At 39.2% G+C, this 25,562-nt stretch overlaps 2 protein-coding genes across 6 annotated transcripts in view; both read left to right on the forward strand.

The window, feature by feature from the left end:
• The window catches only part of CNGA1 (cyclic nucleotide gated channel subunit alpha 1), a 34,334-nt gene extending 29,288 nt beyond the window's left edge, over window positions 1–5,046 (forward strand). The window contains exon 9 of the mRNA XM_015072288.3: window positions 2,925–5,046. Coding sequence (XP_014927774.1) covers window positions 2,925–4,339 — 1,415 coding nt within the window. The 3' untranslated portion in view covers window positions 4,340–5,046. The remainder of the gene's footprint in view (window positions 1–2,924) is intronic.
• Window positions 5,047–19,857: 14,811 nt separating this feature from the next.
• NFXL1 (nuclear transcription factor, X-box binding like 1) overlaps window positions 19,858–25,562 on the forward strand; it is a 72,024-nt gene continuing 66,319 nt past the window's right edge. Inside the window, exons 1-3 of one of the 5 annotated variants that reach the window (XM_015072313.3) lie at window positions 19,858–19,964; window positions 20,364–20,609; window positions 23,875–24,048. In XM_015072313.3, the coding sequence (XP_014927799.2) occupies window positions 20,366–20,609; window positions 23,875–24,048 (418 nt within the window). In that variant the 5' untranslated portion in view covers window positions 19,858–19,964; window positions 20,364–20,365. Of the gene's footprint in view, window positions 20,132–20,363; window positions 20,610–23,874; window positions 24,049–25,562 lie in introns of all 5 variants that reach the window. The other 4 variants (XM_015072311.3, XM_027056355.2, XM_015072312.3 and 1 more) reach the window with 4 other exon arrangements.

Below are 25,562 nucleotides of genomic sequence, written 5' to 3' on the forward strand. Positions count from 1 at the left end.
GTCACCCCAACAAGTGACCTCCTCATTACCCATTTTCCCCTCTCCCCCCCATCAACCCTCAGTTTGTTCTCTGTATTTAATAGTGTCTTATGCTTTGCTTCCCTCCCTCTCTGTTTGTAACTAATTTTTCCCCCTCCCCTTCCCCCATGGTCTTCTGTTAAGTTTCTCAAGATCCACATAGGAGTGAAAACATATGATATCTGTCTTTGTCTGAGTGACTTATTTCACTCAGCATAACACCTTCCAATTCCATCCACGTTGCTACAAATGGCATGATTTCATTCTTTCTCATTGCCAAGTAGTATTCCGTTGTATATATAAACCACATCTTCTTTATCCTTTCATCAGTTGATGGACATTTAGGTTTTATCCATAATTTGGCTATTGTTGAAAGTGCTGCTATAAACATTGGGGTACAAGTGCCCTTATGCATCAGCACTCCTGTATGGGTAAATTCCCATTGGGTAAATTCCTAGTAGTGCTATTTCTGGGTCATTGGGTAGTTCTATTTTTAATTTTTTGAGGAAACTCCGCACTGTTTTCCAGAGTGGCTGCACCAGTTTGCATTCCCACCAGCAATGCAAGAGGGTTCCCATTTCTCCACATTCTCACCAGCATCTATAGTTTCCTGATTTGTTCATGTAAGCCACTCTGTGGTGAGGTGGTATCAGTGTGGTTTTGATTTGTATTTCCCTGATGATGAGTGATGTTGAGCATCTTTTCATGTGTCTCTTGGCCATCTGGATGTCTTCTTTGGAAAAGTGTCTATTCATGTCTTTTGCCCGTTTCTTCACTGGATTATTTGTTTTTCAGGTGTTGAGTTTGGTAAGTTCTTTATTGATTTTGGATACTAACCCTTTATCTGATATGTCATTTGCAAATATCTTTTCCCATTCCATTGGTTGCCTTTTAGTTTTGTTGATTGTTTCCTGTGCAGTGCAGAAGCTTTTATCTTGATGAGGTCCCAATAGTTCATTTTTGCTTTTAATTCCCTTGCCTTTGGAGATGTGTCGAGCAAGAAATTGCTGCGGCTGAGGTCAAAGAGGTTTTTTCCTGCTTTCTCATCTAGGGTTTTGATGGTTTCCTGTCTCACATTTAGGTCTTTCATCCATTTTGAGTTTATTTGTGTGTGTGGTGTAAGAAAGTGGTCTAGTTTCATTCTTCTGCATGTTGCTGTCCAGTTCTCACAGCACCATTTGCTAAAGAGACTGTCTTTTTTTCCATTGGATACTCTTTCCTCTTTGTCAAAGCTTATTTGGCCATATGTTTGTGGGTCCAACTCCGGGTTCTCTATTCTATTCCATTGGTCTGTTTTTGTGCCAATACTGTACTATCTTGATGATTACAGCTTTGTAGTAGAGGCTAAAGTCTGGGATTGTGATGCCTCCCACTTTGGTTTTCTTTTTCAACATTACTTTGGCTATTTGGGGTCTTTTGTGGTTCCATACAAATTTTAGTATTGCTTGTTCTAGCTTCGAGAAGAATGCTTGTGCAATTTTGATTGGGATTGCATTGAATGTGTAGTTTTGGGTAGTATTGACATTTTAACAACACAGCACAGAGTTGGGTGCCTTCTTTCACTTTTTTTTTCCTTAGAGGATCTTTGTAGAAGAATTCCTTGTACTGGTTTATTTTCTAATTTTCATTATTGCAGGAGATGAGTTTTGTCTTGATGAACTCTTTACTGAAAGTTTGTGTAGGGGAGTTATTCTTGATTTGGGGTTTTAAGTGAATTTGTTGAGTTTTGCTTCTCCCGAAGCAATGAAGGTAAGCAGCAGTGAAATTCTAGCAACCCAAAGACTCTTTTGTGCTCCTACAGAGACAGAATTCTTACAAACATGGCTAGCATCTGGTTCCTTGGAAGGCTCATCTTTGTCTTTTAATACATGAGCATGGAATGCTTTCCCATTTCTTTGTGTCTTCTTCAATTCCCTTCATAAGCTTTCTATAGTTTTCAGCATACAGATCTTTTACATCTTTGGTTAGGTTTATTCCTAGGTATTTTATGGTTCTTGGTGCAATTCTGAATGGGATCAGTTTCTTGATTTCTCTTTCTAACAGTACACACATCCTTAACTCAACTTTGTGGTCATGGTGAGGCATTACTGACCAGGGAGCAGGATCTGATAGCTTCCCACTTAAATATGCTTTTTAAGTAGGTATAAGCTTACTGTTTCTACACTGCTGTCTACATTCAAAGGTAACCACTGTACAGAGAATAGCATTTAAGAATCATTATGTAAAATAGGGACGTGTTGTAAATCCCAGTGTGCTGGAGCAATGTTCCTGTTATTCTGTCCTAGTCACAGCTCTGGTGGCCAGTATAGAAAGGGGAACAAATTCTTTCCTTGATAAAATGTATCAGAATGCTAAAAGTCATGGCCTACTGTGTTAACATCGGAGAAGGGAAGATCCCAGATGTCTAAGGAAGCCTGAGGGATAAGAGGGCTAGAGAAAATGAATCTTTGAAAGACATTTATTCTTCACATTGGTGGGACAAGCAAGAATACACATAATACACAGTAAGGCAGGTACCCAAATTTCAAGGGTGGGGCTAGGATTCTGGGAAGAGAGTGGTGTATGGCTTTAGGCACAAGAGCTGGGGTGTTTTAGAAAACTTCCCAAGAACGCTGTTCTTGGCTTTACGTGCATAGACAGGCTGGATCTAGAGAGAATTGCAGATATACATTGTATGGAATCTCTCACTTTGCACTTACAAAGTTTAATTTTTTATTTCTGCAAAATAATATTTTCCGTAGCCATATGTTGATTGGTACTCATATCTGATTGCATTGCTAAAAGCATTTTTACTGGAAATGAAGTCTTGTTTTGCACTCAGTGAAGTTCACTGAGGGTTATTTTAGAAAAAATTCCTAATGGCATAAAAGTGAAAAGCATTAAAAAAATTTTTTTTTCTATTTTAGGTTACTTGGAACAAGGACTGCTGGTAAAGGAAGAGGTTAAACTCATAGAGAAATATAAATCAAACTTGCAATTTAAACTTGATTTTATATCACTGATACCAACTGATCTGCTGTATTTTAAGCTAGGGTGGAACTATCCAGAAATTAGATTGAACAGACTGTTAAGGATCTCTCGGATGTTTGAATTCTTCCAGAGAACAGAAACGAGAACAAACTACCCAAACATCTTCAGGATTTCTAATCTTGTTATGTATATTGTCATCATTATCCACTGGAATGCATGTGTGTACTTCTCTATTTCCAAAGCTATTGGATTCGGAAATGACACATGGGTGTATCCTGATGTTAATGATCCTGAATTTGGCCGTTTGGCTAGAAAATATGTGTACAGCCTTTACTGGTCTACACTGACTTTGACCACAATTGGTGAAACACCACCTCCTGTGAGGGATTCTGAGTTTGTCTTTGTGGTGGTTGATTTCTTAATCGGAGTGTTAATTTTTGCTACCATCGTTGGTAACATAGGTTCTATGATTTCCAACATGAATGCTGCCAGAGCAGAATTTCAAGCAAGAATTGATGCAATCAAGCAATATATGCATTTTCGAAATGTAAGCAAAGATATGGAAAAGAGAGTTATTAAATGGTTCGACTATCTGTGGACCAACCAAAAAACGGTTGATGAGAGAGAAGTCTTGAAGTATCTACCTGATAAGCTGAGAGCAGAGATCGCCATCAACGTTCACTTAGACACATTAAAAAAAGTGCGTATTTTTGCGGACTGTGAAGCTGGTCTATTGGTGGAGTTGGTCTTGAAATTACAGCCCCAAGTCTACAGTCCTGGAGATTACATTTGCAAGAAAGGGGATATCGGGCGAGAGATGTACATCATCAAGGAGGGGAAACTGGCTGTGGTGGCAGATGATGGAATCACTCAGTTTGTGGTATTGAGTGATGGTAGCTACTTTGGTGAGATCAGCATCCTTAACATTAAAGGTAGCAAAGCCGGCAATCGAAGAACAGCCAATATTAAAAGCATTGGCTACTCAGATCTCTTCTGCCTCTCAAAAGATGACCTCATGGAAGCTCTGACTGAGTACCCAGATGCCAAAACTATGTTAGAAGAGAAAGGAAGGCAAATCCTGATGAAAGATGGCCTGCTGGATATAAATGTCGCAAATGCTGGAAGTGATCCTAAAGATCTTGAGGAGAAGGTCACCCGAATGGAGGGGTCCGTAGACCTCTTGCAAACGAGGTTTGCTCGGATCCTGGCGGAGTATGAGTCAATGCAGCAGAAACTGAAGCAAAGACTCACTAAGGTCGAGCGATTTCTGAAACCACTTATTGACACAGAATTTTCAGCTCTTGAAGGATCTGGAGTTGAAAGTGGGCCCATGGACTCCACCCAGGACTGAAAAGCTGGTTGTTAACAAGGACATGCTTCATGATCCTTTTGGTGATGTTATTAGGCCGCTCTAATTTGGAAGAAGAGGAAGATTCAGCTGGGGGATTTTTCCATAAGGAAAATGTGCTTTGGTGCAGGGCACAAGGCCCACATACTCACTTGTGAGGTACTGTGATTAAAGAATCATCGTACTTAGGATTTTTCAGAATGGATAGTGTGCAAAGATATAGAATGATTGTCAGTCTCTATATCTTCTGATCTTTTTCATGTATGTTCCTTTTGTGTAATATGCTTTGTAAAAGTGAATAAGTATCCCTCACTTTCAGGCATTTTTGGATCACTGAGGAGCAGCTGGGAATTACCATGTACATCATGTTCAGGGTACCATTTTGAAAAGACTTACAAGGCAGTAAAGTAAAATAAATCCTAAAATGAATACTCTTTATCTGATCATTTAGTAGGGAGTTTAGGATCTTACAGAGCATCAGAGTCATTTTAAGGATCATTTAGTAGGCAGTTTAGGATCTTACAGAGCTTCTGAGTCATTTTAAGGGTAGTAATCATTGTACTTTTGGACTTGGGAAGCGTGGTTAAGAGAAACTTCTTATGATAAAAACATGACAAATTAGACTTCACATATATATGCTAATATATAAATATGTAACATTAAAAATCATAAAATGTAGGAATCTTTTATAATAAATTTTTTAAAATTTCTCTGATTCTTTTTTTAATTAAAAAATTTTTTTTGAATGTTTATTTTTGAGAGAGAGAGAGAGAGAGAGAGCATGAATGGGGGAGGGGCAGAGAGAGAGGGAGACACAGAATCCGAAGCAGGCTCCAGGCTCCAAGCCCGACACAGGGCTCGAACTGAGAGCCATGAGATCATGACCTGAGCCGAAATCGGACGCTCAACCAACTGAGCCACCCAGGCGCCCCAAAATTTCTCTGATTCTTAAGGCCTGACAGCAATGACTACTATCTTCCTTATCTGACTGGCCAGCAATAAAAAAAGGGATAAAAATAATTCTATTGCTGGGTGATTAACAAAGGAAATTGTTGTAATGTTAGAAAAGGAGATCTGAAAGTTCAATGGCAGCTTCTTAGAAATTCAGAATCTCAGGCCCTACCCTAGACCTACTGGATTAGAACCTACTTTTTAGCAAGACCCTTGGGTGATTCATACCTACATTAAAGCTTGAGAAGCACCTAATTAGACAACCAGGAAGGAGTTAATGGGATTGTTTTAGAAATTTCAGAAAAGGGAACTGTATGAGAAGTGTGTGGTTGTGGAAGACATTGCTAATCAGTCATACAGCTCTCTATTGCTTAACCCATGTGGTTCAAAAGTTCTTCTTAACACAGATCTCTGGAATTGATATAAAATTTCAATCTCTGCCTATAATAATACGGCTTGACATGACATCTTGTTAATTTGACATTTCAAATACTTATATGAACCTTGATCAGTGTATGTCTATGGTAGAGTTTATTCTGTTCTACCAAAAAGGATATTCATTGAACTATGCATGGTATTTGCAGTCTTATGTTGCCATTTTACATGTTATTTGTTCAATATCACCCAGCAAGTGTTTCTTCACTACAGAGGAAGTGGCTGGTTCTGGAGTGGGTGGGTTGTAATTAAAATGTAATATGGTTTCTGACTGAGACAAGTACTCTTTTTACTCTCTCTTTTTCCTTATTTTTAATACTCCTCCTCCTTCACACACATTTTATTCTTTGTGCTCCTTGTTGCCTGTTATAAAAACCTCTAAGGCATTGCAAAGAGACTTGATTTAGTAAGATAAGATGGCTCAGGGCCGGGGCGCCTGGGAGGCTCAGTCGGTTAAGCATCCGACTTCAGCTCAGGTCATGATCTCACGGTTTGTGAGTTTGAGCCCCGCATCAGGCTCTGTGCTGACAGCTCAGAGCATGGAGCCTGCTTTGGATTCTGTGTCTCCCTCTCTCTGTTCCCCCACCACTCGCACTCTGTCTCTCTCTCGCTCTCTCAAAAATAAAGATTAAAAAAATAAAAATAAAAAAATATGGCTCAGGGTCTGGTTCCCAAGGAGAAGCAGCTCCAGTCACAGCATCCAGGAGGGTGGGTACATCGAGTCTGATCTGGGCTAGAGACAGCCATTCTGATTTGATGACCTCGGACCCAAAGCTCTGTAAGTCTTTCTGATGCTTCTATTGGACAGGTGGCAGATTCTTGGTACAAAGACTTGAGTCGGGAGGGCTAAGCCAATTCCTTTTCCATGACTCTTCCAGGTGGAGGCTCTGACAGGTAGTGGCAAAGTTCCACTTTAGACACCTGGAGTGCAATGCAGAGGTTCACAACTGGATTCTGGCTTCATACAGAAATCTTTTAAAAAGACAGGAAATATGTGGCTTTGGGAGACTCATGGTAAGGATGCTGACCTGGGTACAGATAGATGCCAAAGCAGGAACTCACCTTTTGCTAATGCAAGAAACCACCCTTATTCTAGATTGATTCCAGACTCCACTTGCCTGTCTTAACATATTAAGACTAGGACAGGGTCTAGATAAGGACAAGGGAGAAGTGGTTGAAATTTGAAGTTGTTTAGTAACTAATCTGAGAGCAAATGAGAGAGAATTCTGGAACTCATAGATGGCAGATCAAGGAGGGAGCAGAAGCCCAATCAGCTAGTCTTGCCAGTGTGTCTGATGAGTGTTTACTCTGCATTTCCTGCCCCACTCTAGTATAATGTAATGTTTCCATAGGAATAGATTACTTCAGAGTTTTGCATATATCTTTAAAAAACCCCAACTTTTCCAACTTGAAATATGATATAGTTAAACTTCTTACCATTAGGTGGCAATGTTGGTCTACAATCACAACCTCCAAAGCCTGAATGAAACTACTTTTTTTTTCACAGAAATTATAGGTAGTAAAATCAGAGCTCTTTGGCAATAATGGGCATTTTTTTTTCCTAACATGAATATTTCCAGAAGATTTTAGCATAGCAAACTATATGCCAGTCTAAAATTAAAGCATGATCAAATAAAATTTAATATGCAAATTTAATGGATACAGCAACAAGATAAATTGAAGCATTTTAGTATTTCTTAATTTCGGAAAGCTCACCAATGCAATAATGACAATTACATTACAAGAAGCTTTTTACCAATCTGTGAGCTATGTATTAGAGGTAAGCACACACAAAAAAGGAGCAAGCAGCATCTATATTGAAATTCACTTTATATTTTTATTAAAAAATATCCATTGCTTTAAAAAGTTTGGGAACTATTGATATGTTTTAACAGTGTTGGAAGTATGCCTGGCTAAAACACTGTCAATGTGGTTAATATTCTACCTTATGACTACAGAAATTGTATTATTGGATGCCTTTGTTTATAGACCGTTCAGAATATAAAATACCAAACAACAGGCCTATAGACTCAAAAGAAAAGGTTGCTATTCCCTGGACTAGTTTATCTCTAGGTGAAGGAAGAAAGCAGGAAATTCACGGAAAGGAAATTGGAGCACATAGAAAATGCAAAAAGATTCCAGAGATCGTCTAATTCACCCCTCCTCGTTTTACAAGTACAGAAATGATGATGAGGCAACACTACAGTTGGTGAGGATGTAGAGTGTCAGGAACTTGGAGTAGCAGTGGGAATTTTTACCATATGTTGGAGAGCCATGTGCTAATATCTGCTAAAGCCAGGGTCAGGCTGATCTAAAAGCCAGCAATTTCATCGTTAGGTATAGTCACTACAGAAAATTGGCCACATATGCACCATAAGACATGTCAAAGAATGCTTATAATAGTTAAAGGTTGGAAACAACCTAAATGTCCATCAAAAGGGAGCCAGATACATGAATTGGAATATAGCCCCATAATGGAATACCATACAACATGCTTGAATAGTAACAGATACCAACACTTAACCTAGTGATTAGTTTGTGCTGGCACTGTTCAAGTACTTTCTAGATTTCAGTGCATTTAATCTTCGCGATAGCTTGTAAATTAGGTTCCACTATGTGTTCTGTTTAAAAGATGAGGAAAGGGAGGCACAGAGAGTGTAAGTAATTTGCCCAAGGCCCACAGGAAGGAAGTGGTATAACTGCTCTTTGAACCCGGACAGTGAGGCTTCAGGGCTCCTGCTCTTCACCCTTGCATTCATGAGCCGACTTTCATGTGCACAAAATATCACCTATACAAAATTTACGAACACACAACACAATACTCAGTAGTGTGTATGGATCTGCACCTCTGATGTCACAGTTTAATAACAGGCATGGGAATATTCGATAGCAGAAATCGGAACAGCATTCACACTTGTGGGGCTGGAGAGAATGAGACGGGGGTGGGGGGACAGTGAAAAGTTCAGAGGACTTCAACAGTCCATGATGTTTTATATTTTTAAAAACAATCTGAAAGACATAAGTTCAAATGTTAAGATCTGATGAACCTAGGTACAAATACATGTATTCTGTCTATAATTTTTGGTATATGTGAACTATTTCAAATGGAAGAGAAAAGAGGAGTAGAAGAGGTAAGTATGAATTCACACAGCTAGTTTAGTGACAAAGCCTGGACTTTTGACCCTTGGTTCAGTGTTTACTTCACTGTGAGGTTGCCCTTGATTGCTCTCTACACAGACCAAGTTGAGTGCTTTATGGGGTTCTACTTGGTGATAACATGTCTGTTACCTGTAGGTTTCCACTTTAAGCTAGTCAGACTGCATATTGAGTAAATTCGAGACAATACCTTCTAGAATTACATTTCATGTCTGGCTCTTGGTTTCCTGATGAGTTAGAGGTGAAAGAATGCATTTTTCACCAATGCATTCCTTTGGGGTTCTGAAAATAGCAATTTACCACAAAATTACTCATCAGCCTGACAATGTTGGCCCTTAAAAAGAGTTGATATTGGATTTCTTGTCAGATTTCCAATTTCTCTTTTTAGTTAGATTCATTTTTGTTTTATCTGGGTTGAGCTTTAGCCAGTTGGATGTGGTCCAAAAAGCTACTTGAGTTAGTTCTTTAGAGATCATGGAGCCTGTTTCCTGGGTTTGTCACAAAGATTGATGATGCCCAGGAGCACAGTACCGTTATGGCACCAAAATCCATGATGTTCCATGCTTTCCTTCAGTGGTCTCATTGCTTTCTCTCTGCAGAAAGGGGGACCAATGAGCCAGCCACTCAGGGCACAAGGGATGAACATTTGCGTACCATTATCAGGAGTCTCTAGAACACAGATGTAATTTTTTTCCATTCATTTTTGAATGTAATAAGTCACTGTCCCTAGTTCCTTCATTTGCCAAAAATACTGATAATCAATAGATTTATATTACAGATATTCCCATTGTTCCATTTAGAAATAGTTTCAAAATGCCCAAAGAGCACAAAATATATAAAATTACTACGGAAGCATACCACAATAACGTAATATGAAATTTACTTCAATTATATTTCTTTTATTTTTATATCTAAAATAATTGGGCATTTGAAACGTTTTGATTAAAGAGAGGCAAGACTCTTTGGTGACAGAAAACTGAGAGTTGTTTTTTACTGAACTGCAATAATGGCTATTTCCTCCCTTTTTAGAAATTCTTTTTTCACATTTTGGTACTAAATCTCTTAACATAGACCTCTTGGTTTAACACCGGTGACCTAGTTTCATTTCTATGTCTTACCTGGAGAAAGAGACTGCCCTTCTGGCCTCCATGCCAAACCAGAAAGACTTTGCTTCTTTGCAGCTCAGAAAGGATGGTCAAAAATAAATCACAAAGGATCTAAAAATACATAATATAGCTTAACCATATTTCAAACACTTATCTGCAATCAAATATAGTATGCCAAAGGTATTGACCATGCGGATTGAGAGTTTGCTCTCTGAGTCTGGTTAAGATCACGCTCTTCAAATTAAATGATCCTTGAGAACAGGAAGCCATAACTAAATCACCTAGTTGAGCTGTAAATAGGTTTGTGGACAAGGGAAATAAGTAAATATCACTTATTTGAACTTCCAAAAATTTATCATAGGGATGCTTACTATTGTTTCAATTACATATGACATTTAGAGTAAGATCATACAAGTGGTAAGGTTAAATAGATTCTTGGCTTACTGATCCTGATGGGACCAGTTACACCTAACATGTTTAATTAAATATGATCTTAAAATCAATGGATGAGCTTCAGTATAGATAAGTTCCACTGGAGTACCCCAAGTAAAATAATTCAAATTATAATTTTTAAGTAATTGGCTTTAAGCAATCAAATACAGTAAAGAATACAGTAAAGGCCTAGATAAGGAGTTTTGTAGCCTGTAATGTTCCAGGGAGTACTTACAAAAAAAAAATCACGAAAAGTTTGGGTTTCGTTAGGAAGTTTTAAGAAGAAATTTTCCTGCCTTTGTAGAAAATCATGAGCATCCAAACTTAGGAAATCGTGTGCTCTTCTGTTTAATGAACCCTGAATATATTTTATTAGAGCTGGGTGGGGTCTGGAGAATGAGTGGAAAGGTGACACATGGATTAATGGTGGTGCGGGAGAGAACACAGGACTCCAGTACAGAAAGACAAAGGCTGGGAAAATGCACTTAAAAAAACAGCAACAGCAACAGTAAAGATACCTAGATGATTATTAAGAGAATGGAAAGACTTAACATTGACTATTTCATCTATAAATTTCCTTCAGAAGCTGGTTATTCCCATACTTGTCTCTGAGGACTAAGAGAAACGGAATATCTAGTCTTACTGTGGAAAGAGGCCTCAAAGCTCATCATCTACTCCTAAAGCCAAATGTAAGAAAAACAGAGAGATCCAGCAGCTTCGGATTTTGCTTCACTGATTGGACTTCCCTGAGTGCTGCACTTGTAAGACACATGACAGCATGGTACCAAAGGAAGGCTATTCTCATTGGGGAACAAATGATTCTTAGAAGTGTAATTTAAGCAGAATGTTGAGGCAAAGAAAAAATATTTCTGAGCTGAGAAAGGTCAGGTGCGATAATGAGGGCAACTGTTTCCAGGGCAGTCTGTTCAAACTTCCTTGATTATGACCCATAATAAATGACCCATATAACATGCATTTTAATTGCGATCTAGAAAACACATAGCTGTAACAAACCTTTCAGAAAAGAATACTTCCCCTTATAACGTGCAATGTACTCAAGGACTTTCTCTTTTATCTATTCTATTTTAGTTCTTTTGAAAAAATGCTTGTTGCAAATTACTAAATTGATATCGTGATTAATTAATGGACCACCACTGGCAATTTGGAAAAAAAATAAGCTCTCTTTCAGAGAATAAGTAGGATTGCTTGGAAGAGGAACGAACTCACTTTAAACTAGGCAGAGATGAGGAAAATCACGTAATGGGGAAGGGGAGGGAAAAATGTGTAATGGTGGAGGTTCTGGAAGTCTCTTCATACAAAACATTAAGAGTATAACTCCTCACAGTGCTGTCACTAGGAATGAAAAATAGCTTATTTGGAGTGGTTGCCTGTTATTTCTTGAGAGCAAACTGTGATAATGAATCACCTTGTTGCCAGATGGTTCCATCATTTTTAAAAAGTGATATATGAATGTCAACCTCATTTGCAAGAGTTGCTTCTAGTGTTTAGAAGATTTTCTTTCAGCACATTCAGAGAAATAGTGAGTCTTTTTCTAGATCACCTAGAAGTGGCAAGAATGTTTGTAATGTTTTGTAAGGTGCCTTGAATCTCCTCAGAACTAGGGTTTCTCAGATTTTATTTTTCTCTTCAAGAGAAGGCAGTAATTGTGGAAATGAAGGCTCCTACTAACTTTAGAAGCATTACGCACTGTTTGGCACACTGTCACGCCATATTAGGAAGTAACATGTTTCTAGTATCATAGTTTTTTTTTTTTTATGTTTTATTTATTTTAGAGAGACAGACAGATGAGAGCAGGGGAGGGACAGAGACACAGAATCTGAAACGGGCTCCAGGCTCCGAGCTGTCAGCACAGAGCCCGACACGGGGCTCGAACTCATGAGTGGTGAGATCGTGACCTGAGTCGAAGTCGGACGCTTCACTGACTGCGCCACTGAGGTGCCCCTCTAGTATCATAGTCTTGATGCCAACCCTGGAAAAATAAACACAACAGAATAGTCCAGTAACAAGCCTGGAAAGGATCTTCAGATGTCAAGTTAACTATTGCTGAGTTCATCTGAGTAATATCTAACGGAACAATATCTGAGCACTTTCAAAAGCCTCAAGGAATTAAAAATTTATCACCTCTTTTAAGCTGATGATTGTATTCTCTGACAGCCATCTCACTTCTGTTGGAATGTTTTTCAAATTCTTGTAATGGCTTTTGATTAAAGGTCTGTAGAAAATTTATTGAAATCGAATTATCAGCTTTCCCTCACAAAACTGGATTATTTGTGTATTGTGGGTTCAGATGCAAGCAGAGGATAGTAACGGCTTAGAAGAATTCAGGAACTGTTGTTTAAACATGATTGATCTATATTTACTTCTCGTGCTGAAGTCCAGAGAGAAGCAGGACAGGCCTGCCATGACATTTCTCAGAGAAGTTCTCCGGGATACTAGCTCCTATCTGGATGTTTCAACAGATCTGCCTTTCATCCCGTAGGTCTCCTCTCCCAAGATCGCCTCATGGTCTGAGATGGCTAATTCAGCTTCCGCCATCCTATTTACACATTAGGCATCTGGAATGAGAAAGGGGGAGGGCATTTCTTTCCTTTAGGACACTTTCCGTTTCCACTCACATCTCACTGGCAAAAACTTAGTTGTGCGGTTACACCTAAAAGCAAGAGAGGCCGACACGGCATAGTCTTTATATTAATATATAATATTACATACATGATATGTTCCGTAAAAAATATATATAAAATAATAATATAACATATCATATACAATACATAATAATATAAATATAAATAACATATGATAGTGTATAATATACATTATATATAATATTAAAGTCTAGCAGAAATACCTGTCTTCTTCTTTTAGCAATGGAACCCCTGAATCTATGTATATCTCATATTTGGAATATCTGCCCAAATAAATCTGTTGTTTCTTGAGACCATTATGTACTCATGAGTTATCCTGCTCCCAGCCTATCTTTTTTTTTTTTTTTTTTTTTAAGGTGATATCTGAATGTCAACCCTACTTCCAGGGCTTTCTCTTCTAGTTTTAGAGAATTTCCTTTCAACATATTCAGAGAAATAGTGAATCTTTTACTAGATCACAGATGAACGGCATGAACATTTTACAAAGTGTGTTGCGTTAACTCAGAAGTAGGATTTCTGCTAGACTTTAACTCTGAGCTGGGGGAAGGAAAAAAAAAAACCTGTTGGTTCCTTGGGTGCTCCCCAAGGCTATAGTAGGCCCTCAAAGGAAACAACCAAGTTGAACATGGGGAAGGCTGGATCCTAGACCTGGAGTCCCTAGCCTCTAAAAGAGTCTCATGCCCCAAGTAGTGCACTGAGAACGCACACGTTAGGGTCTTGCCACCACAGCATCGGGCATGGGAGCAAGCCTGAAGAATGTCTGAGACAAGTCTCTTACAATGGACAAGCACCCTAAGTTCCTGTCTGAGAAACTGTATCTTCTACTTGTGCACAGGTTTCTAGACCCTCTCTTGTACTCAAGGACTTTGTTGTTACAATCATCTCCCCCTTGCCTTGCCCCTCCCCCCATTATGCTTTACCATCTTCTCACCCCCTATGGATTGTCCCCTTCAATGTGCAATGGCTCAAATCTTAAAAGAACATCTACCTGCTGCTTGGCCCTGTATCTGCTTCCAGCCAACACAGCATTCTGCTCTCTTTGACTGTAAAACTTCTGTAGAATTTGTCTTTGCCAACGGAGAGAGTTCCTCTCTCTCTGTTCTTCCTTGAACCTGACACGATGAAGTTTTGCTGCTATCACTCCACTGCAATCTCTTGTCAAGGTGACCAATATCAATGACCCCTGCTTTGCCAAATCTCGTGGTCAGTCCTGAGTCCAAAACTCACCAGATCTCTCAGTGGTGTTAGGTAGAAATGATCACTTCCTTTCTGGAAATGCTTTTCTTCACTTGCCTTTCGAGATACTTGGCTTCCAGTCACTTCTCTGACTGGATTTCCATCTCCCTTGGTTCCCCTCCTCATTGAATCTTTAAAGGCCAAAGTGTCCCGTGGCCACCATAATCACTCCCTAAGTGAGCTCATATATCCCGTAGCATTTTACAAGATCTATGTGCTGTAAACTCCCAAATTTGTATCTGCAGCCTCTCCTCCGAACTCCAGACTTGTATATCGAACTGGGCACATGGTATTTTCTTTGCTAAATGTACTTTAATAAGAAATATAAATTTTGGTCTTTGTTTCTGTTTCCTGGCCCAAGCTCCTAAAACCGTTGTAGTTCCCTAAGTGATAAGAGCTATAGGAATATCTTTTTTAAGATTTGGTTTTTGTCACTGACTCCTGAAGCCAGCTCCAGAGTGAAAAATTTTTTAAAAAGCATTTTTTTGTTTTTCATAACATGCCTCTTTCAACCACATCTGAGTTTCTGTTGATGAGGTAACTTTTAGAAAGCCCCTAAGGATGGGGGCTGGTTGCCAGGGGAATAAACCATGGGATTAGATAATTGGAACTTTCAGCCCTACTCCCTGACCTTGGGAAGGGGAGAGGGACTACTGGTTGAGTCAATCACTAACACCCAATGATCTAATCCATTAGGCTTATGTAATGAGGCTCCAATAAAAAATCCTTAACCCAAGGGGTTTGGAGGGCTTCTGGCTTGCTAAACACATTGAGGTACTGGGAGGGTAGTGCCCTCAGAGTTATGGAAGCTCCTTACCCCTTCCCACATTCCTTGTCCTATGAATATCTTCCATGTGCCTGGTCCTGAGTTGTATCATTTATGATAAATCAGTAAGAAAAAGTAAACTCTGTTTCTGGCTCCTGTGAGCCATTCTAGAAAATTATAGAACAATAGGAGGAGGACATGATTTATAACTAGTTGGCTAGTAGCACATGTGACAACATGAGACTTGTGACTGGACATATGAAATGTGTGTGAGGGCAGTTTCGGGGGACTGAGCCCTTAACCTATGGGGTCTGTACTCTCCAGGCAGTTAGTGTCAGAACTGAGTTAAGTGTCAGAACTGAGTTAAATGTCAATTCTGCAAATTGAATTGTTTTGTTTGGAAGAAGCTATACATCTAGTGCCAGAAGCATTGTTGTGCAAGCTGGTGATCTTGTTTGTTTGTTTGTTTATAGTGAGAATTTGATGTGTCCTAGGCAGAACTCATGACTTTTTTTCTCAAGCCTGTTTCTTTCCCTGTCCTTCCTATGTCAGAAAATGACACTACCATTGACCCAGTTCCTCTGGTGAAAAAGTTTGAGTCTTATTTTCTTGACTCTTAATCTCATACCTGTTATCTAAGCTGTCAGTGAATGTTGTGACCTCAACCTTCAAGATATACCCCGAGTGTGAGGGTAATCTGTCACATCCATTGCTCATCTAAACTACCGTCTTTCACCTAGATTCCTACAGTAGCCTGTTACCCAGCATCTAATTCCACTTTTATTCCTCTTACCTCAACAGTCCATTTCCACGGAGTTGCCACTGTGATCTTTCAGAAGCAAAATCAGATAAAAAAAAAAAAACCTAAGGCTTCCTTTTATGATATTGTTTCCCCTTTCTTGAACCTCGTAGCGATTACTTAGTGCCATCGTTGAGAACGAATTTTTCTACTTCTGTTTTCAAGATGCTCTCCAACTTTCTTTATGACCTTTGCCTTGGGATTCAATAGAATTTTCCCTTTTCTGGTTCAAACATGTGCCATATTTATTTTCTCTTCTAAACCTTGGCTTACCACTCAGATTGCATCTTTCCATTCTATCCAAATCTAACCCTGCCCCTGGCGTCTTCATGAGTCTCTTCATCCTAATCCTGGTACTTTACCTATCATGAATCTCTCTCATCTCTGAGTACATTATGTCCAGTGCCTGATAATATTAGATATCTGCTAGACTCCATTATTGATTGATGGATGGATTATTAAGCTGAATATTTGAAAACAGTTTACATTAAATATGAATAAATGTTTGTTTGATTTTTGTTTCTCTTGTGGTTTTCCTCGACAAAGTAAAATGATAAAGTCAAAAAAAATTTTAGTTTCATTTTCATAAAATTTACATTATACAGTGCTATTTTTATCATTCAATTCTGAATATTACTAACTAAAGGAAAAAAAGAATAAGTCCCCTAAAGTTATATTTTGAAAGTTATTTTAATGTGACTATGGAAACAACCTGATTATTAATATTCTAGTTTTCCTCTGCCCTATGTATGGCAGAAAATCTTTTTTACTTATTTTGGCTGGTATATTTTTGCACTTTATGTCGTATTCTTAATTTCCTTAAAAAATTTTTTTTTTTTAATTTAAGAGAGAGTGAGCAGGGGGCCCTGGGCCAGTTTCCATGTTGAGTCTGTTTTGAAGGTTAACTGCAGGCCAGGCAGAGACTGCAAGGTTGCTGACCCTACGTGCGGTAGCAGGAAACACCGGAAAAGTTCTTTCCCACTATGTCTCTCCAGCGCCCTCTTCTGAGAAAACTTAAGGTGGTGCTCTAAGACGAGGTGCTTAAAAGAGTGCTGTCCATTATTATAGAGCATATATTGAAGGGTGAATTGGAGTTGAGAGGCAATAAATTGATAACTGGCATAGTGTTTACATAAATATATATGTATCTGTCAAGGATAAATGTATTTGGGGGCTCTGTATGGGTACTCTGGCAAAAAAAATCCACATCAGGATAATGTACCAGTAATGGACAAATAAATATAATTAAATCACATTTTTCAAGGGGCTGGACAATAGACGTATTCAGATATCTTATTTTTTCTATATTTTATAATTCTTTTCAGAATTGAGGGGTATCACACATATCGTAAATTGCACAAATCATACATGTATATATTTTTTGTTTTTATATGTATACACACACATGAAACTACCACCCAGATCAAGATAGAAGTTTTCCACCACTTAGGTGGCTACCTCACTCCTCTTCTCAGTTAAAATCCTTCTACCCCCATCAGAGGTTATCACTAATTTGGCTTCTATTTCTAGTTCAGAAACTTTATGAAATTGGAACCACACGTAAGTACTCTCCTTTGTCTGGCTTCTTTTGCTTAATATGATATCTTTGAGATCACCCATCATGTTATATTCATATATGTGTGTGTGTGTATTCATATATATTCATGTTATATTCATATATATATGTGTGTGTATATATATTCATATATATTCATGTTATATTCATGTATGTGTATGTATGTGTATATATGTATATACACACACATACACACACACACATTTGTGTGTGTGTCCATTATATGACTACACCACATTTATTTTTCTATTCTGGACATTAGGATTGTTTCTAGCTTTTGGTTGCTATGAATAAAGCTGCTCTAAATGTGAGTTTTCTGGACATATGCACTCATATCTTTTAGGGGTATATACAGAAGTGGAATTGTTTGGTTATGGTGTTATAGTACTAAGTCATATTTTAGTAGATATTGCCAAACATTTTTTGAAAGGGTTTCAACCAATTTCCACTTCCGCCAGTAAGTATTAGAGTTCCAGTTACTCCACATTGTTGCCAACACTTTGTATTGTCAGCCTCTTTTTAGCTATTCTTCTGGGTACTATTTCCAATAATTAAAATTAATTGGACCTGCACAATTATAGTTATCGATCTTTATAATTTTAATTATATTTTATAATTTTAATTGTGTTTACTTATATTTACTTATATTTATTATATAATAATTTAAAAAAATTTTTAACGTTTATTCATTTTTGAGAGACAGAGTATGAGCAGGGAAGGGGCAGAGAGAGAGGGAGGCACAGAATCCGAAGCAGGCTCCAGGCTCTGAGCTGTTAGCAGAGAGCCCCACGCGGGGCTCGAACTCACAAACTGTGAGATCATGACCTGAGCCGAAGTCGGACGCTCAACCGACTGAGCCACCCAGGCGCCCCTATTATATAATAATTTAATATATACTATATAATAACATAATATGATAATAAATTATTAATTTAATACATAGGATATATACTAAATAATATAATTTTAATTATATTTATAATTTTTAATTATATTTCCCATAAACACACAAAAAAATCTTGTTTCTCCCAAATATTATCTGAAATTCCAAAGTAAAAATAACAGCAATGGTCACTTTGTAAACAGGTTCTCAACTGACATATGCTTCCACATGGTATACAATTCTTCACTGCAAAACTTTACTATCATTCTGTAATAGTTTCCTAACACAGATAACACATATGATTCCGATTCCAAAATAATTATGATTATAAATTTTTATTTTGTCATATGGCAGGGGAAAAATTCTCGTTATGTGAGGATTTTTTCACTTGATTAGGCCCTCTAAAAGTAACTGGAATTTCTATGTAAACATTAAATACATTTATACAGTAATCATATGGCATGGTGTTTAAGAATATAGGTCAGGAATCACGCTACTCTGTTGCGATTTTGATTCTGCTAGGATTTTGAATAAGAAAATTTTGTGTTTGTTTCCTAATTTAAAAAATGGTATCCATGATAACAATACCTAGTTCTATCAGCAAAGGCAGATTACTTAACCTCTCTGTGCCTCGGTGTTCTCAGCTGTAAACTGGGAATAAATAGGGTTATTGTGAAGAATTCATTAATACATATATATTAAGACACTTTGAATAGTGTCTGGCACTTAACAAATGCCATTTAAACGTTAGGTATTTATTATTAATGTAGAGAATTGAGGTTGAAGAGTTGTATAAAGACAGTAGTTCCAAACAGCAATCAACATATTCCTCAGTCCCAGTCAGACCCCCAATTTTTTGACATTTATCTTTTTTTGATGTTTATTTATTTTGAGAGTGGGGAGACGCGCAGAGAAAGAGGGAAAAAGAGAATCCCAAGCAGGCTCCCTGTTCAGCGCTCAGCGCAGTATATCTTACTGGAAAAGTCAGCAAAGTCATGTCATGGCTTTCAATTACTTTCCTTAATAAAATCTACTTTAGGGAGCTGTCATGAAGGTAAAAATCAGCCTCCTTCAGGACCTTACTGTAAACTATAAACTATAAAAAACTATGAGACTTATCCTTTATATCGCTATAGCAATTCAGAAGGGCGCTTGTCTGTATTCCATCCACTTTCTCTCAATACTCCCAGCTTTCTTTCCTTCCTCTACGCCCAAGTGTTTTCATTGTTTATTTCCGTCAGTGAGAATTCTCCTGCCACCTGAAAGCGCGGAGTCAAGGCTAAGGCTGGAGAATAGTCAATTACAGCCACTCTGACAGAACCCTGATACCCAACTGGGTTTAAGGTACCGTTGGGGAAGCCTTAGTATCCTCTGGAGTTGAGAGCATTTAGGGCCCGCCCAGCTCCCAATCTTCCGCCCTCTCTGGGCGACGATCCCACCCAAACCCCAGAGCACGCCGGGAATTGTAGTTTCCGAAGGCTCGGTGCAAGTCAGCGCACGCGCTTTGAGCAACTCTCCCTCCCAGAAACGCTCCCGGATAAGGAAGTGGCCAGTGATGCCACGCGTTCTGCGGGCAGTCGATCTGGGCTTCTGGGAGTTGTAGTCGCCCGGGGCGGGCGCCGTCGGTAAGGAGACGTAGCTTTCCTTGGGGTCCGCTACTACGGTTGGTCTCCCGCGGGAGCCGAGGGGTCAGTCTGTACTTTTATCCGCACTACGGTCCCTCTGAGGCTGAGGAGGCGCTTCCCTTCTCCCGGGCTCTCCCTCTGCGGTACTGGATGCTCCTTGCCCTGAGGTCCATTTCTCTGTCTAGTCCTCTCTCTCCCTGGTCCATCTCCTGAACCTGGGCTTAGCGGGGACTGGCCCTCCTAGTGACAGGGCCGCGACCTTCTCACACCAGGTCCTCGCCCCGCGGGGACCCTCCTCATTCTGCTCCTCGCACTGGCTTCCCCCACTGCCCCTTTCCCCGCCTCGGCACCCGCTGCGCTCACTCTCCTTCCACTTATTTTTTCCCCCTTCCTCTGCAGGGATGGAAGCTTCCTGGCGCCAGGTGGCCGGTGGCCGAGGCCGAGCCCGAGGACGGGCCACTGCGGCCCCCTCTTCGGGAAATGGACTCCATCTTCGCGGCGCCGGAGGGGGGCGAGAGAAAGGGTCAGTGGGCGCTGTGGGTCCTGGCCCCAGCCCCAGAGGAGCCGCGACCCCTGCGGCTGCAGGTAGTTCGGCCGGGCGCAGCCCCGCGGGATCTGAGGCACTGCAGACCTCCGTAGCCTGTGGTGAGAAAGACTCCGTCCTCGGTTTCACCTGGATACCTATTAAGGCACTTACTGCCCAGAACTGCCTCCCTGCCCTTGCTCTCGTTCACTGATTTTCTTCTCCTTCGAGTTTATTATTGCCCCTACATCTCAAACTCTGCAAGGAAGCTACTCATTTCGGCATTCTAGGCAGATTCCCAGCATACCTTTAATTTTAATTGACATTAATCAGCGTCTCCTCTTTGTCCGGTGTTCTTTTCTTTATTCGTTTTTGCCTACTGAATCCCTAGACCAAAAGTTGCAAACTGTGGTCCGGGGTTCTGATTTAGCCTATAGTTTGGTTTGGTTAACACAGTCCTTTAAATCTGAATTGGTTGCCAGCAGGTTTTTTTGTTTTTCTTTTTAAAAATCTCATAAAAATCTGGTTAATAACTTTTCTTGTAAAATAGGGTCGTGTGGCTTCATTACCTTTGTTCATGGTAACAGTCAACTTGCAGAAATTCCGTTTAGGCACTCCATTTCACGTGGTCTCTCCTACCTTGGGGGCAGTTGTCATTTTCCACCTTTGCAAGATTGCCTTAGTTTAGTAACTTAAATGGTCTATGCCCCGTAAGCACTTGAGCTTGAGGTGTTTTCCTCAACTTTGGTTGCTATTCACAAATTTCATGTCCTTTTCCGGATGTCTGATGTGGCCGCACCTGGAATGTCAGTATCCTTCATCCAAGGCTGTTTGAGTGGAGCCTGAGAACACACAGGCAACTGAATTGTCCATGCTAATGGAGGATTGCATGAAGCTAAAGAAATAATCCCCTAAATCATTTCACTTTTATGTTTGGAATTTATTTTTCAGAATATATTTTTTGACGGGAGGAGCAAGTTAAGCTTGAGTGCTTTTTTTTCCTAAGCTACTTTTTAAAAAAATTAAAAAAATATATTTATTTTTGAGAGAGAGAGAGAGCATGCACGCACGCGCGAGCAGGGGAGGGGCAGAGAGAGAGGGAGACACAGAATCCCATGCAGGCTCCAGGCTCTGAGCTGTCTGCACAGACCCTGACGCCTGGCTCGAACTTGTGAACGGTGAGATCATGACCTGAGCTGAAGTCAGTTGCTTAACTGACTGAGCCACCCAGGTGCCCCTTTCCTGAGCTACTTTTATTCTCATAGCTTGCAGTTACTGAGTTTATTTTAATTCCAGTATAGTTAATAGTTAACATACAATGTTATGTTAGTTTCAGGTGTACAATATAGTGATTCAGTTCCATACAACACCCGGTGCTCATCACAAGTGCCCTCCTTAATCCCTGTTATCTCTTTCACCCATTCCCCTATCCCCTCCCCTCTGGTAGTCCTTAGGAGTTTATGATAGTGGTGGTGGTGAAATGTGTAAGTTGGAGACCAAGAACAGTTTTGGTAATGTTTCTTGGACTTTGTGGATAGTAGAAAAGCAAGCATTCTTCACCTGTATATATGAGATTTGACTGTAAGAAATAATATATATAGGAAGTTTGTTTTGTCACCTTTCCTTGAGAGGATCTTATGGGGATACCCTGATCGGGTTATGGACGTTTTTATTATATCTTCTAATTCAGCCTTAAAAAATGTATCCTTGGGGTGCCTGGGTGGCTCAGTCGGTTAAGCGACTGACTCTTGGTTTCAGCTCAGGTCATGATCTTGTGGTTTCATGAGCTCGAGCCCCGCACTGGGCTCCGAACAGGCAGTCTGCTTGGGATTTTCTCTCTCCCTCCCTCTCTCTGCCCCTTCCCTATGTGTGCTCTCTCAAAATAAATAAATAAACTTATTAAAAAAATAAATAAAAAAAGGATCCTTAAGTGGTCTTTTCCCACAATTAATGACATTTATCATCTCTCTTATCGCACATCAAGTTTTGGGTCATATAGCTCATAGCCATTACTTTTTTCCTAATACACAAAGATTCTTATAAAGGCACTGTATACATTTCTTTCAGTTTTATTTGAAATACTGAAATAATCCCCACCTAAACTGGCTTTAAAATGTAGATTTTGATTTCACAAGGGAACAAAAGATAAAATACCATTAAGTACACATATACAACCCAGATTAAGAAAGTTTGTCCTGGTAGGGGCTCATCAGTTTCAAGCATAAAGTTTAATTTTAAATTAGTGATTTATAATTTTAAATAAGTAAAATTAAAATCCTCTCAATATGGGCATTAATAAGTTCATATCAATTCGGTATGTTTGGGACTTATGTCCTAAAACTGTGGTTGTTGTCCATAAGACTTTATTAATAGTTACTTAGTGCTTAAAGAAATTTCCCCTGGTCCTTGCCCTTAAGTAGTTGGGAATACACTATGAAGTAATCTAATTCTTTTTGTGTTATTATTTAACCAAGTAACAAAATGAGAAGTATAGTCAGTGATAGAATAGTGGAAGAACTGATCAATTTATTTAACATTTCTTTTTGGAATGAAGCTGTTGTAAGAACCACATTTTCTGTATTGGCAACATTCGGGTGGATTAATGTTAAATATATATATTTTGTGACCACATTTTAATAAGGGCAAAATGTCCTTGAGCTTTCTAAGAACAGATGATAAAATAACAGGTATGCAGTGAATATTGTTTGTGCAAAATCTTCGGTGGGCTAGGTAAGGCTGGGCTGTAGTGTGGAAGAGGATTGTTTGAGAAAGCATCCATTTTAACTGATTCTGATGTGTTCCCAGTTGGCATGATTCCCACCTCTTAAAAATCACTGTGTATGATTTGTTTTTAAACATCCCATTTTTAATTTTTTAGTGTCCTTATTTTGGGATTGATTACAGTTTTTTGATGCTTTTATTATATCTTTATAATTTTTTAATCGATTTGTTAGTCACTCTGTTTCTAGAACAATTTGCTGCATTTAGGATATTTAACAAAAGTGAAAGTTTTCATTGTAGTATTCTCTTTTTTTTTAATATTTTATTTTTTATTTGAGAGAGAGTGCATGAGTGTGAATTGGAGGGAGAGGGGCAGAGGGAGAGAGAATCTTAAGCAGGGTCCATGCTCAGCGAGGAGCCTGATGCAGGGCTAGATCCCATGACTCTGGGATCATGACCTAGGCTGAAATCAAGAGTGGCTTGCTCAACTGACTCAGCCACCCAAATGCCCCAATGGTGGTATTCTCTTTAGTTATATGACAAGAAACTTGAAAATACTTCTTTTGTGCATAAAGCAAAACAGAATGTTCCAAGGGTGACTTTTAAATCTGTGCTTTTAGAGATTGTTTTGAAGAAATGAAACTAATTTTTTTTTCTTTTAAATAGAGCTAATGTCTCAAAGGAAATTTGAGGAAATCAAGAAGGCCAATCAAGCTGCAGCCAAAAAACTTGTTGAAGAACACTTTAGCTCTTCCTCTGAAGAAGAAGGAGATGAAGATTTTGAAGGAAAACAGGGAAAAATAGTTGCTAATACATTTACAACTTACACTACTCAGACAGGTGCTGTATGGTGTTTTAAATTTGATTTTTTATAGTTTTTATTGAAATTCCAGTTAACATACAGTGTAATACTAGTTTTATGTGTACAATTCAGTGATTCAGCACTTATATGTAAAACCCGGGACTCATCACAGCACGTGCACTCCCGTCACCTATTTAGCCCGTCCCCCCCATCCATCTCCTAGTAACCATCAACTTGTTCTCTGTAGTTAAGAGTCTGTTTCTTGGTTTGCCTCTCGCTTTTATTCCCCTATGATCATTTGTTTTGTTTAGAAAATTCCACATATGAGTGAAATCATACAGTATTTGTCTTCCTCTGACTGACTTCGCTTAGCATAATACTCTGTAGCTCTATTCATGTCATTGCAAATGGCAAGGTTTCATTCATTTTTATGGCCCAGTAATATCCCATTGTATATATAAACCACAACTTCTTTATCCATTCATCAGTCATGGACATTTGGGCTCTTTGAGTAATTTGGCTATTGTAGATAGTGCTGCTGCAAATACTGGGGTGGATGTATGTCTTCGAGTTAGTATTTTTGTGTTTTTTGGGAAAATGCCTAGTAGTGCAGTTGTTGGATCGTAGGGTAGTTATATTTTTAACTTTTTGTGGAACCTCCATACTATTTTCCAGAGTGGCTGCACCAGTTTGTATCCCCACCAACAGTGTAAGAGGGGTTCCCTTTCTCCACATCCTCGCCAACACCTGTTTCTTGTGTTGTTGATTTTAGCCATTCTGACAGGCGTGAGGTAATATCTCATTGTAGTTTTGATTTGTGTTTCTCTGATGGTAGGTGATGCTGAACATCTTTTTATGTGTCTGTTGGCCATCTGAATGTCTTTGGAGAAATGTCTGTTCATGTCTTCTGCCTGTTTTTTATTTATTTATTTTTATTTATTTTTAATGTTTATTTTTGAGAACGAGAGCGAGCGCAAGCAGGGGAGGGGCAGAGAGAAGGAAACACAGAATCTGAAGCGGGCTCCAGGCTCTGCGCTGTCAGTACAGAGTTCAACGTGGGACTCGAACTCACGGACTGCGAGATCATGACCTGAGCTGAAGTCGGACGCTCAACCGACTGAGCTACCCAGGCGCCCCGTCTTCTGCCTGTTTTTTTTAAAAAAATTTTTTTTTTTAAACGTTTATTCATTTTTGAGATAGAGAGAGAGCATGAACAGGGGAGGGTCAGAGACAGGGAGACACAGAATCCGAAACAGGCTCCAGGTTCTGAGCTGTCAGCACAGAGCCCGACACGGGGCTCGAACTCACGGACCGCGAGATCATGACCTGAGCCGAAGTCGGCCGCTCAACTGACTGAGCCACCCAGGCGCCCCTTCTGCCTGTTTTTTAATTGGATTTTTTTTTTTTTTCTGGGTGTTGAGTTTTATAAGGTCTTTTTATTTTAGATACTAGGCCTTTATCAGATATGTCATTTGCAGATATCTTCTCCCATTCTCTACATTGCCTTTTAGATTTTTTGATTGTTTCCTTTGCTGTGCTGAAGCTTTTTATT

The sequence above is a fragment of the Acinonyx jubatus genome, chromosome B1, assembly GCF_027475565.1.
Source record: "Acinonyx jubatus isolate Ajub_Pintada_27869175 chromosome B1, VMU_Ajub_asm_v1.0, whole genome shotgun sequence".
In the NCBI taxonomy this organism is placed as follows: domain Eukaryota; kingdom Metazoa; phylum Chordata; class Mammalia; order Carnivora; family Felidae; genus Acinonyx; species Acinonyx jubatus.